This window comes from Thunnus thynnus, chromosome 4 (assembly GCF_963924715.1).
Source record: "Thunnus thynnus chromosome 4, fThuThy2.1, whole genome shotgun sequence".
Taxonomy (NCBI): Eukaryota; Metazoa; Chordata; class Actinopteri; order Scombriformes; family Scombridae; genus Thunnus; species Thunnus thynnus.
In genome coordinates, this window is record NC_089520.1 from 2,856,745 (window position 1) to 2,870,389 (window position 13,645).

The 13,645-nt window shown below is 40.5% G+C and overlaps 1 protein-coding gene across 1 annotated transcript in view; it reads left to right on the forward strand.

Moving 5' to 3' along the window:
- The first annotated feature begins 826 nt into the window (after positions 1 to 826).
- The window catches only part of uqcc1 (ubiquinol-cytochrome c reductase complex assembly factor 1), a 21,604-nt gene continuing 8,785 nt past the window's right edge, over positions 827 to 13,645 (forward strand). Inside the window, exons 1-6 of the mRNA XM_067586173.1 lie at positions 827 to 1,029; positions 3,239 to 3,346; positions 4,745 to 4,852; positions 7,420 to 7,492; positions 9,799 to 9,856; positions 9,958 to 10,066. Coding sequence (XP_067442274.1) covers positions 961 to 1,029; positions 3,239 to 3,346; positions 4,745 to 4,852; positions 7,420 to 7,492; positions 9,799 to 9,856; positions 9,958 to 10,066 — 525 coding nt within the window. The 5' untranslated portion in view covers positions 827 to 960. The remainder of the gene's footprint in view (positions 1,030 to 3,238; positions 3,347 to 4,744; positions 4,853 to 7,419; positions 7,493 to 9,798; positions 9,857 to 9,957; positions 10,067 to 13,645) is intronic.

The following is a 13,645-nucleotide window of genomic DNA, read 5'->3' on the forward strand; positions in this document are numbered from 1 at the left end:
AATCACAATAATTAACTCAAATTCGAGAAATCTTCAAAATATCTGCGAGAGTTCACAATTTTGCCAAATTGTCGCAAGTTTTCTGCAGTAAATGACCAAATCAACAGAATCAATAAACAGTTGGTGCATTTGGTGACGTGATAACTTATGTCACTGTAGCATTCACAAGGATTCAGGTGGAGGATGGACAAATCTCACCTGCCAACAAAAATGATGCCATAAATCAAGCAAAACAATCCCAAATGTTCCCAAATGAGGTTTGATTCAGTTAGAAGAATACAAGCTGATGTTGTTGAGACAGCAAAGATTAACATAATCTACCTCCAACATGAAAATGGACACTTTGGAAATGAAACTATACTTTTATGCAGGTAATGTGTGGTTTAATTCAACGGCAATGTTGACTGATTTTATTTGGTGTTAATGTTGAGCTGAAAGTTTATTCAATAAAGACGTGTTGTATAAATGGAGCTCAGGTACAGTATTTTCTTTTTTATATAACTGAGCCCATGGTCCTCATGTCCAGTAAATATATTAAAGAACTATCACTGGAGTACACTTGTTTCTGTGATAAGTAGAATGCTTTTTATTGAAGGAAGTGATTAATTGGTAGTTTTTCAAAAAATTACATTATTTTTCTTTGCTTGTAATATTTCCCAATTCCAGTAATTTTAACGCAAAAACAGTACATAAAACATCGCAAATTGTATCACAGTTTTTAATAAAAGCCGCTGTAAAATCAAACATTTTCAAAAATCACAAAAAAACCGCCGTGAAATCCTGGAGGGACTGAAAGCGGACCGTTTCTTCTCTGAATCCTTGTTTCTGACCGGACAGGATTAGGAGGCGGGCAGATTCCGTTGACATTGCAGAGGAGGAGGAACAGGACTGTTACCAAACCGGCAGGTTTATTATTGTTGGAGCCGCAGTGCAGCTGCAGTTCGGGGAGATCGTGGAGTCATGTACCGGCGGCCGCTGCAGTCCACCGTCAGAAGCGTCATCAACGCGTCCAGAACCGCGCGCGGACAGGTAAATAAATACCTGCGGCTAACGTTAGCTCAGCGGGCTAATAGGGTTTAATATAACCCGCCGCGTCACAGACGGAGAACAGGTAAATAAGATGAGCAGGTCATGAACAGCTGAGCTGGACACTCAGAGGCCGGAGGTGATGAGTCAGGTCAATATGAGACGTGAAGGATCGATACATCGATTATTAGTGTGTGTGTGTGTGTGTGTGTGTGTGTGTGTGTGTGTGTGTGTGTGTGTGTGTGTGTGTGTGTGTGTGTGTGTGTGTGTCACCGAGCGGTTAGTGTAATAAGATTATTACCTGTGCAGGTTGTCAGCTGGTTTCTGTAGGTGAACTTGAACGTGCAGGTTCATTAAATAACAACAGGAAATAAAAAATCTCTAATCTTTACTCTTTTAGTGAAATATTGAAGATTTGTTTCCCTTTCTGGGCTCCTAAATGTTATTTAAACTAAATCATCTGGAAGTTTAGAGGGACAACGTCTCCTTGAACATCTAACAACTGACGACGAGACACAACTACAGTCTGATTCTGTAAACAGACTCTTATTTGATCTTTAATAAAACATTTTATAAACTCATATGTGTGTCAAACCTTAAAGGACGGATTCACCATTTCTCAAGTGTGGCTTAAACCAGCAGTCAGGTGTCTCTATGAGCAGTGAAAGAGGTTTTCCTCGCTGTAATCATTCCTCCTGTTCATACTGGATATGAAAAGATCCTTCAAATGTGTTTTCAATGGAAGTGATGGAGGCCAAAATCCACAGTGTGTCCACACAGTCATTTAAAAGTCTGTGTGAAGCTTATATTCAGCTTCAGCAGTCTGAGTTAGTCATATCAAGTGGATATCTGACACATTTACAGTCTGTTTAGCATCAAATTCCCTCTTTGTGTTTCCTCGGACAGTGTTTCCCTGTTGAGCTGCAGGTGGAAGTATAGTAACAAAAAGAGGAACTTTGACACTAAAAAGACTGTAACGTTGAAAGATATCTACTTGATTTGACTCATTTGGACGCTGAAGCTTCATATTAGCTTCAGATAAACTTTTTACTTGTTTCCGTAGCAGCTTGTTGTCACCTGCAGCTGCTCTCAGCTCCATTTTTCCAACACTTGGTTAATGAAATCACTTTGAGCTGCAGATGGACATTGTGAATTTATCAAACATATCAATATGATTAAATTAGGTCATACAGAGAGTCATAATGTTGGTTGAGGACGTCACCTCGGGGTTTGGGATGAGTGATCAACATTTTTGGATGTTTTATCGACCAAAAAACTAATCAGTTTGTCGAGAAAATAACTGACAGATTAATCGATTAGTTATCACCGGTTGCAGCGCTAAACCGTGTTGTTAATTAGCCGGGAGCTCTCGTGTGATTGGTGGCCTACATGCCCACTAACAGAACTAGTAACCAGTGCTGTCAAGTTAATTTAGTGGCGCTAAAAAGAAAATTATTTCTCTCTCAATTGCAGTTTAATAGAAATATAAAGTAGAATTAAATCGGATGAATTCTTAAGAATATGTACTTAGAATAATAACTATAAATAATAAATACATTTTGATTCAGCTTCCTTAGAAAGCTTTCAGGAGAGGAGGAACAGGAAGAGGCAGGATTTGAGGTCTTTCAAGTAGTGATGCTTTGTCAATCAGACACTAGAGGTTAAAATACAAAGGTGGTGAGAAAATAATCTGTATATCAATTAGTAAGATTTTATCGATAAAGCACCTTTTAAAGGTGGCCTAGAGGACGCAAAATTCTGGAAATGTATGAAGGGAAAGACCATGTAAGGCCTCGTTAGTGACAAGCAGCATCTTCAAATCTATTTTATACTTTATGGGGAGCCATGAAGGGATGTGAGGGTTGGTGCGATGTGAGGATCTACGGTTGGTTTTGGTCAGCTGTCTGGCGGGACACGTCTGCTTGGCTTAGACAGATGAAAAGAGTAGTTGTAGAAGAAAAAATGAGAGTATTGATCAGTAATTCTAGATCTCTGGTTGATAGCATTGAATTGATTTTAACAGTGATCCAACTATCAAGTTTGATAGTATGAAATAACTATGATAACAGTAGAACCGCTGTGCTTCTGTCTACACATATCTACTTATTCATCATGTCATTTCAGTGTCAACAGCCTTCATGTTACATTATATATTTAATTATCTCGTTCTTTCTCTTTGTCCTTCTTGTCTCTCTCTGTGTGTCTCTTGCAGGTTTTAGACCAAGAAGCCTGTTTCGTCAGAGCTTTAGCAGCTTGCCAACTGGCCACAGAGTCGTCTCCTTGTCTAACACCATGTCGGACGCTGCACGTCACCACACAGGTAACCAGACACGCACACCATGATGGAAACGCTCATTCAGGTGTCGTCAGTGGTGCAAGAAGTATTATAGTAGTAATATCACAATGGAAAAATACAACTCCTGCATTTAATTAATGAATGTCAGCTTAATGTACATAAAGGATTAAAAACAAGAATTCTTGTTTAGCAGATAATCAGCTACTGCACCTGATATGTTAGATATATTTAATAAAGTACAAAGAGTTGCAACGATTAGTTGATGGACATTATTAATAGTGAAGCATCAGTGTTAGAGCAGCATGTTACTGTTGTAGCTGCTGGAGGTGGAGCTAGTTTACACTACTTTATATACAGTTAGCTAGTTTAGTCCAGTGGTTCCCAACCTAGGGGTCGGGCCCCTCCAAAGGGTCAGCAGATAAATCTGAGGGGTGGTGAGATGATTAATGGGAGAGGAAAGAAGAAAAAACAAAGTTCTGATACACAAATCTGTTTTCAGTTTTTGTACTTTTTCTCTAATCTTTGATTTTTGCTGAAATATTGGATCATTTGAACATTTATTGAAATGAAAGCATGTGAGAAGTTTAGAGGGAAAAATCACTATTTGGTGGAGCTGTTAACAACTCATAGACATGTGAAATGTGACCCCGACTACACACTGCTTTTTGTAAGACGTCAAAAGCCAAAAAGGTTGGAAACCACTGGTTTCATCTTTAACAATGTGTTGTATTTTAAAAGCTTGTTATATTATCCATTGTGTCAAATCTTCATCTGAAAAGTAACTAAAGCTGTCAAATAAATGTAGTGGAGTAGAAAGTACAATATTTCCCTCTGAAATGTAGAAAGTAGCATCACATGGAAATACTCAAGTAAAGTACAAGTACCTCAAAGTTGTACTTAAGTACAGTACTTGAGTAAATGTACTTGGTTTATAATACTAGTTGCTGATTATTTTCTGTTGATTAATTGATAAATTGACTAATCTATCTCTAATAAACTGAATGAACAGTGTCACTTTACTGAATATTGAGCAGATCTGACAAACACAGATGGAACAAACTTTGATCGAAACCTTTTTATTGTCATTTTGAAGCAGAACTATGAGATGGGGGGGTAACTGGGGTAACTGGGGTCACGGTAACAGTAATAAAACCGTCGAGGCATGAAGACAACATGCAGCTCAGAATAGGTCAGTATATTAATTTAGTCAACAGCTGCAGGCGGCCAGTAAAGGCCATGTTCTCCAGGTGTGTGTGTGCTGTTGATTTAATGAAGGTTATACAGTTTATACACAGAGAATGTTACACCTCCATCTGTCTTCCCTCCTTTCTTCTGTCTCACGCTGACATTTAGTTGCCGTGGTTACATCTCACGCTCTCTCTTCTTCGCTGTTTTTTTTCTGTTTGTCGTCCCGTCCGTCAGCTCCGTAACGTGAAGGAGACGCCGCAGCACACAGAGGAAGAAGTCGGGGCCTTCACAAAGCTCATCGAGGCCATGGGCTTCACAGGACCTCTCAAATACAACAAATGGGTGAGTGATGGAGAGAAGAACATGTGACGTCCTCAATCCTTCAGTTTGGAAAAGGAAAAGCTCCCCGTTAGGGACAGAACAGTAAGGGACAGGAGGACGCAGGTTTTTGTGGTTTCAAAAGGTTGATTTTTTTTTATTTACCCAAAAAATGCAAAAAGAACAAAGCAATCAACAAACTGAACTGATGTCAACAGACTGACGTCACTAATGACAGATGAAGGGAACATTCAGTTTATACCAGCCGACCAAACCAGAAGACAATAACTCAATTAACGACAAATAAACACATAGACAGTTTGCCTATAACTTTAATATTAATTAAGCAAAATCTAACCACAGTAACTCTAAATGAGACTTAAAAAATGAACTGCAAAATACACAAACGACAGGCTCTCTCTCTCCAAACCCCCCCGTCCTGTTGCAGGAGGTTGGTACAGTCCAGGTTTCAGGTGCAGATATTTATTTAAGAGTTTTTTGTGATTATTTTGGCCAAAAGATGTTCGCAATACAGTGCAATGTTTTATGTGCTCTGTTTGTGGTAAATCTGCGAGAACTGGGAGTTATATATTTGTATAATGTGGCGATGTTCACCATGGTTACAACGTACTCGGCCGCCATTCCCTGCTTGAAAAGCGGTCCCTCCCCTTCCGCTACGTAGCCAAGATGGCGACCATCGAGGGCGAGAAGCGTCCATAGTTCCACACTCAACTTTTTGACCGTTATGAGTGCAGCATCCGGGTACTCACACTGCATTTCCCATATTTCTCAGTGTGAACGCACTGATGCACTCAAAATGTTACATGTAAGTACAGAAGTGTGTGATTTGAGACGCAGCATCTGTCCCCGAAACTGTGAATGTTGGACTTGGGGGGGGGGGGGGTGGAGAGGCCAGCAGAGGGACCGACAGGGTTGGTCGGGGTACAGGAGATCAGTGAGATATGGGGGGGCGGGGGGGCAGTTGGTGAAAGGTTTTGTAGGTGATGACCAGAAATAAACGTAATTTAACACTCCAACAACACACGGTGGTTGTTTACTACCGTTCAAGTTTAATAAACACGACTGCTGCTGTTGGACTTTTTCTTTGTGTAGAGGACAGTTACATGACTCCTCTGTCTCTGTCTCTCTGTGTGTCCCAGCAGTGTCTTTTAAATTATGGGCTGTCAGCCAGGAATATTCCTCCCAGCGTGTGAACACTGGAACACACCCTGAAAACTCTCACTGCTGTTTAAATGTACACAGATGAATCAAACAAGCCGCCATTACTGCATTTATTGTAACGAATATAAAAAGGATTTCACTTTTTGTGCACTTTTGCCAAGAAATCTGTCCATGAGATCCTGTAAAAGTGGGTTGAATGTTGAAAATATCATCAAATGCAATAAAAAAAATCAACTTTACAGTGACGTTCAGCCCAGTTTCAACAGACAGCAAAGACTTTCTTTTTCTGTTCTGTGTCTTTTATCAAATTCTCCCGACAACAAACTGACACTTAGAGAAACGGAAAGTAAAAAAGCCTCAAGTCTCTGCTCCGGGAAATCTGTTCGACTTCCATAAATCTCTATTAAATCCTCATCAGATCACATTCTTAGCGAGCAGGGAACGCTAAAGACGGAGCGCTCTGCCTACAGATGGTGAGCCGCCACCCAACGTCTCTCCTTCTGGTTTCCTACAAGCTTTACAGTATCACATGTTTCAGATTTTTAATGAAAGTTTATGGATTTATCTCAACACAGGACTTTTATTCCCAGACTGTGGATGTTGGACAGAAGCTACATTCATGTTATTTTGTTTTTTACGAAGCTGCTGCACCATAAATTGAGTTTAGCTTGTTTGAAAATTGTGTAAAATGCCTGTTATAGTTTCCCAGAGTCAGATAGAAGTCTGGCTCCAAAGATAATCTGTTGTATGACAAAGAAAATAATGAAATAACCACATTTGAGAAGCTGAAACCAGCTTGTCAATCAATTAATTGACTAATCACTGCAGCTTTGTATCCATGATGTTGCAGCACAGCCCTGCTCTGACACATTAAAGCATAAACATTTACATGGTTTGGTTATGCGGGAGGGTTTTTTTTGGGGATAAAGACTTACAGATGTGGCGAATGTGCACAGGAATGTTGTTGTCATCTAGGAAAGTGTCGGGCTAAACGGCCGGCTTGGCAAACGTTGGGTACGAGCGGCGGTTACACGTCTCTGACCTCATGTCCTGTTTCTGCTCAGAGCTTTTGTGTCGCCTTCAGGATTTTTATTTCCTCTATAGTGAACCGGGGGATACCTTACAGACCCCCGAAACAGCAGCTCAGAAAAGTCCTCAGATCCTGGAAATAATCTGCGTAATGACATCAGTCGGTTGAAGAAAGACAGTTAGAAGTAAATGACGCCTTGTAGGAAAGTTCAGGTTATGTGTGCGGATGTTTTAATGTAAAAGGACAGATTAGCCTGCGTGGAAATACAGCTGCTGGTATCAGTTTCTCTTAAAAATGTCTTAAATTTAAACACTGCAATTAATTTTCAGTGTATAAATAAAATGTTTTAACAAGTTTTTTTTGTTTTTTGTCTCCACAGAAAATCAAGATTGCCGCCTTGCGCATGTACACGTGCTGCGTAGAGAGAATCAATTACGACGAGTTCTTTGAAAGTAAGTTTAACGCTGTCAGTATTAAGGCCTGTTCTCACCTACAGCTACAGTAAGATGACGATAAACAGTTGTGGTTCGTTAGTGGTCGTCTGTGATGTTCAGTTGTGTCATCTGGTTCTAAAAATGTCTCTCATCAGCCCAAAACGTTTCTGTAGAAACGTGTCATGATGTTAAACACCAGCTGGATTCACGACATTACGAGATCACGTGAGAATCCGTCTTGTCGGGCTTCAGGTTATTGGTTTGAGTCACAGGTGGTTCGGACCAATCAGCTTCCTGTGAGGATTCTCAGGTGATCTTGTGAGTCCAGCTGCCTGTAAGAAGTAAGACGGTGATAAACAGACGGTTCATCCAATCACCTGCCAAGTATTTTTGGAAAGTGCCGCCCTTTTCCAAAAGGTTTTGGAAAGAAAGAGTTTGGGTAGTTCAGGCTGTGATGAGAATAAACTAGTCGTCCTTCTGCAGTTTAGTTTTGTACTTCCTGGTTTGCAAGAGTTTTAAAAATAAGAGTTTTAAAAAAAATGTTTTTTCCTGCCTAGTATGAGTCCAGCTCCAATAACGCTGCATCCTACATTTCCCATCATGCAACTAAAAGCATCTTTCCTGGTAAATTCCCACATCTTTCAAACGCTACAAAAAAAAAAAAAACCACAGAAGAAATTATACAACAGTAGAACTAACAACGATGAGTAAATAGAACTTAGTGTGTAAAATTAGTGGAATGCCCCTTTTAAAGATGTTTTATTTATTTATGATGCTATTTTATATATAAAACACCTTAAGGAATCTTTGGATTTTAACTTTTCTCTTAACTGCAGATGAGTTTATTTTGAAAGGATCTGATTAGATTAACAGCTGTATCAGCAGCTGTTTTTTTTTTTCTTGCAGTTTGGAGACGTTAAAGAGATCAATAAATAATCTGGAGGAAGTTCTGAAAGTGTTCATCATGAACGCTGATGAGCAGCATTTACTGCCAGCAGAGCAGATTTACATCCAGTAGATGATAACATCTTTCAAAGTATGATGAATGTTGCTGCATCTTTAAAAAAAAAAAAATACTTTATATAAACACACAGAGAGAAAAGCTGGAAAATCACTGGTTCAAAATGACACACACACACACACACACACACACACACACACACACTTCAGCAGTAGTTCTGCTCTGAACGCTGACCGTCGTGGCGTTGGTAGTCCTCCGCGTCGCTGTCACTGCCTGTCTGACACATTTATTTGACACTTTACTACCTGGCACACAGAGACAAACACAAACACACACTCTCCTCACTCATATTACTCACATCCACACACACACACACACACCTGTTAAAGCTGCTACCACAGCTCATGTGTGTTCACTCTGTCTCCTGACGGGTCCAGACCTGGTCCGAGTCTGCTGGGTCTGAAATCCTGCACGTTGTCCCATCGCTTGTACTCACTTTATAAAGTCGTGTTTGACATTCGTTGGTTTCTTTTCACTTTAACTCTGAAATCTGAATTTAGTAAAAGGAGCCTGATCCTGGTTCATAACATATGGCTGTAACTGTCATATCAGGACTCTAGTGAACCAGAATCAGGATTTTCAGAGTCGGTCTGATTCATCAACCTGGCGAGCATGTGCTTGTGATTCAAGCTTTTTCTTACCTATAAATATTTCTCATTTTTACACACACTGATGTTTTTTTCTTCAAAACACTTTACCTGCAATTACAATATATAATATATTCACAGCTTCTGGTTCCAGTACGATCCAGCTGCCTCATACTGACCTCATATAACACGAGCCTCATGTTTTACCTGTAAGACTCGAGTTTTAACGCCGTTGTTCATCATCTGTGATGTGAAGACATCAGATTTATACTCAGTCAGAGAAATAAAAACTGTGTGTCCTGACATTAGTTCAGCTATAAAATAGCACAGCACAGAGAGTCTCTTCTGCTCGGCTGCTAACAGATCTGTCAGCTGGAGAGTCGATCACACTGGACAGTAGAGGAGCACAGTTACAGCACTAGAATATATGTATATATATGTATATATATATATATATGTGTGTGTGTGTTTACTAGTGTGAACTCTCCAGAGTTAGTGCAGGAGCGCAACATAAAAGTACTAATTACAACTATTACAAAGACGTGATAATGGTTGTAGCTGAGTTTTAAAAGTAAAAAATAAAAACAAATGAATTAGTTAAGACAAAGGTTGAAGCTGCTTCATATCAGAGTGTTTTTATAGGAGACAGTGATGTAAACGTCAGGTGTGTAAGAACAGGTGTATTAACGCTCGTTAACGCTGTGGTTTTATTTCAGAATGCACCCTCCCCGACACACTCAACTCCTGGTTCTTGGTAGCACAGCTGCATGTATGGTGAGTTACACACACACACACACACACACACACACACAGTGGCTGTTTTTTGCGCCTGTAATGGGTCATATTGTCTTTTAATTGTCTTTTTCCTCTGTTAGGATGTGTTTGGTGCGGATGCGTCAGGAGGGCAGAGAAGGGAAGTACATGTGCCGTTACATCGTCCACTCCATGTGGGAGGATGTAGAGCAGAGGAGCAAGATCATGGGGGTAAATTCTGTCTCTGTGTTCTTATACTGTACGTCTGTCTTTGTGAAGACCAGTTTGAGTTTTAAAGCATAAGACTGGTGACTTTCTATGTTTTTCTTCTTGTCAACAAATGTCATGTAGTAGACAAACCAACAATGAACTGATCTACTAACAAGTTGTCGAAAAAATATTAAAAACACGTCAGTGAGTCACACCGCTGCACTGGGTGACATGTTCCTTCATCATGAAGAGTTTGGTCACGTTAGTTTGTTTAGAAACGGCTCCAAAGACTAATAACAGCATCATGTTTTCAGTCTCCAGAGAGTAGTTCTGTGTACGGCAGACGCTACTGAGCATGTGCAGGAACACTGTTCTGTTTATAGCTTCGCCACCTTGTTGTGCTGCATATCACAACTTTAAAAACTTTAAATTTCTCACAGAGCTTCACTTTAAATTCAAGCGTCTTATGCTACATGTAGCGCAACAAGCTAGCGAAGCTGTAAACAGAACCGCGTTCCCTCCTCGGAGACTGAAAACGTGATTGCTGTTATTAGTCTTTGGAGCAGGAACAGATCATGTAACGGCATGTCCACCATAAATACATATTGTACATACATTACATGACGCTACACCCTGATGTACAGCATGCCTGTGATATATCCCATAGGATCTCCTAAATATAGAGCCTTAACCTGATGTCTGTATACCAGTAATCATGTGACAATAATTCCACTGTTTGCAGCCCTGCAGACACACAGATACTCGACCTCAGAGTCCTGTGACAGATCTTTGTGGTAAAAGTTTAATCTGTTGCAGCAAATCCACGTAAACTGTATTATTTGTCGATCTGGTGACAAAGTAAATGATGAATATAAAGTAATGAATATTGATGAGTTCTTTCATCCCAAATGAGCTGTAAGTTTAGCCGACTTATTAAAGGTTTCATATTGAGTGAACCATGAAAACAACCCAAAATGTTTTCATTCTTATAAATATTCAACATTATTACTAATGTTTCTTCCTTCAATACACCTGACTTACAGTTATGAGACGTTATTCACAGCCTCCGTCCAGTTACAGTACAATCAACACACCAGCAGAGCAGCCGCAGCCGACATCAGTCTCATGTTTTACCTGAAAGACTCGTGTTTTAACATCGTCTGTAATGTTAAAACATCAGATTTCACATAGTCGGAGACATTAAAAGTGTGTAAAAGTTATAAAATACCTAATGCAGCGTGAAGCATCTCTTTGGCTGCTCAGGAAACGTGTGTTTAAATCATTTAGGCTACATTCACATTTTTTCATGCTGAAGTGGCCTAAATCCTGTTTTTTTGCCTCCAAGTGATTCAGATCCAGTTATTTTGAACAGACCAGATCTGATCAGACCTGAGCCACTTACCTGTGTGGTCCTACATCTGTGTGAACGCTGTCAGTTTTAACGTCTCACTTCTCTGCACATATCTCCCGTCGTCATCATTCAGCGTCGGCGCCTCACAGCCCGGTAAAAACAAACATGTCACCTTCTCATCTTCATCATCTCGACAACAAATAATCCCGGACGTGTCGCGATTGATTTGGTTTTATCGTTGTTATTCTTGTACGTGTGCGGCTCACATTTCAGTTAAATCTGCACGCATGCGTGTGTGTGTGTGTGTGTGTGTGTGTGGCAGTTTAGTAACGTGAAGCATCAACACAAAAAGATCAGGTCTGCCTCAGAGACGAGACTCCACACCTCCCGCTGACTCACATGACATCACTTGAGGCAATTGATCAGATTTCACTCAGCTCCGTCTGGAGACACAAAAAAAGCTTTCTGCTACTTTTCTACACATATGCAGTCGTGCTCCAAACACCTGGAAACTGTGACTGCGGCAGTAAAAGTCGGTTTTTATGATTTGTTTGTAGCCACAGCAGCTCAGTTGTGGCAATAAACATCTGTAGACAAATATAAAAACTTCCACACCGGCGCTCCGCATGAAAACGACTAAATGTCACTCTGTTAAATAAATATTCATTCATTCATATTCAACAGTGCGTGAAGTTTTTATCCGTGCTATTGCATCGCTACGTAGGATGCAGGTTTTTTTGTTTATTTAAAAGTTTTTTACATCTGCATAATTGTGCCAACACTTCTCAACCAGAAAGTGTAGCCGAATCCCCGGAGAGTCGGCCTGGCCCGCAGGCACGGCGTCCACAGAGCTGCTGCTCTATTCTTTCTCAGTGGAGCAGCTCCAGGAAGTGTCGCTCATTGACATCACAGACTTAAATCTTGGCTTTGCTCACATGTCGCTTTCAGAAAGACTTTCTAACACTCAAATTATACTGGAATGAACTCTCAAAGATCAGAGGAGAGAAACCCACTGAAGTTTATTTTATTCTTGATCTTTTACTTTTCATCTTGAAAGAATAAACTGTGAAAAACAAGCAATGGGAGAAAGTTCCAACATGACATTTTATGAAAGTTCATAACATGAACAGACATCATTTAGTTTAACATCATAATCTCAGGTGACATCCTCAGATGTCTTATTTTGTCCTGAAAACTACAAATATCACATGTACAATGATGTAAGACCAACAAAATCAGCAAATGTTTCTCTTTTTTGCTTGAAAAATTACATAAACAATCATCACAATTAGGGATGCACGATATTGGATTTTTTGCCGATATCCGATATGCTGATATTTCCAACTCACTGTGGCGATGCTGATATATGCACAAATTTTTTTTCCAGCTGGAAAGACTATTATGCATACAATCATAGATTGTACCAAGTATGATCAAGAAAGACAATATATGAAGGAAGAACTTAGGAAGACTGTGATGTAATGCACCTAATACGCTGGTTGCCAACCGCCGTTATAAACCAAAAAGAAGAAGTTTTTTTTTTCAAACAGAGTGGTACATCCTGTCAGCCGAGGTGTTTCCTATCTGTGCAGCCGAACACAGCAGCTCCTCCGCGGACTGTTTCATCCTGACGGTCCCGGTGTTTCCTCCGCAGGCTGCACTTCACTCAGCCGCCCGTCAGACCTGCTGCTTCTTCCCACTTTAACCTGAATAACAAACCGGGGCTAACGTTAGCTGAGAGGCTAGCGGAGCGTTAGCAGCAGCATGACCGGAAGGAAGCACAGCTAGCTAGCCTCCGCTAGAAGAAGCAGCAGGTCTGACGGGCAGCTGAGTGAAGTTCAGCCTGCGGAGGAAACACCGGGACCGTCAGGGTGAAACAGTCCGTGGAGGGAAACACAGTCAGGCGGCGGAGAAGAAGGCGACAAATCGGCTTAATAGTAGGCAGAAAATGTTCATATCGGCCGATACCGATGACGTGCCGATAATATCGTGCATCCCTAATCACAATAGTTGCAGATTAATTTTCTGCCGATCGACTAAGCAGCTCTAGTCCTGATATGAAGCTGTAAACACAAACCACGTTCCTGCACATGCTCAGTAGCGTCTGCCGTACACAGAACTACTCTCTGGAGACTGAAAACGTGATGCTGTTATTAGTCTTTGGAGCCGTTTCTAAACAAACTAACATGACCAAACTCTTTATGATGAATGAAACATGTCACCCAGTGCAGCGCTGTGACTCACTGACG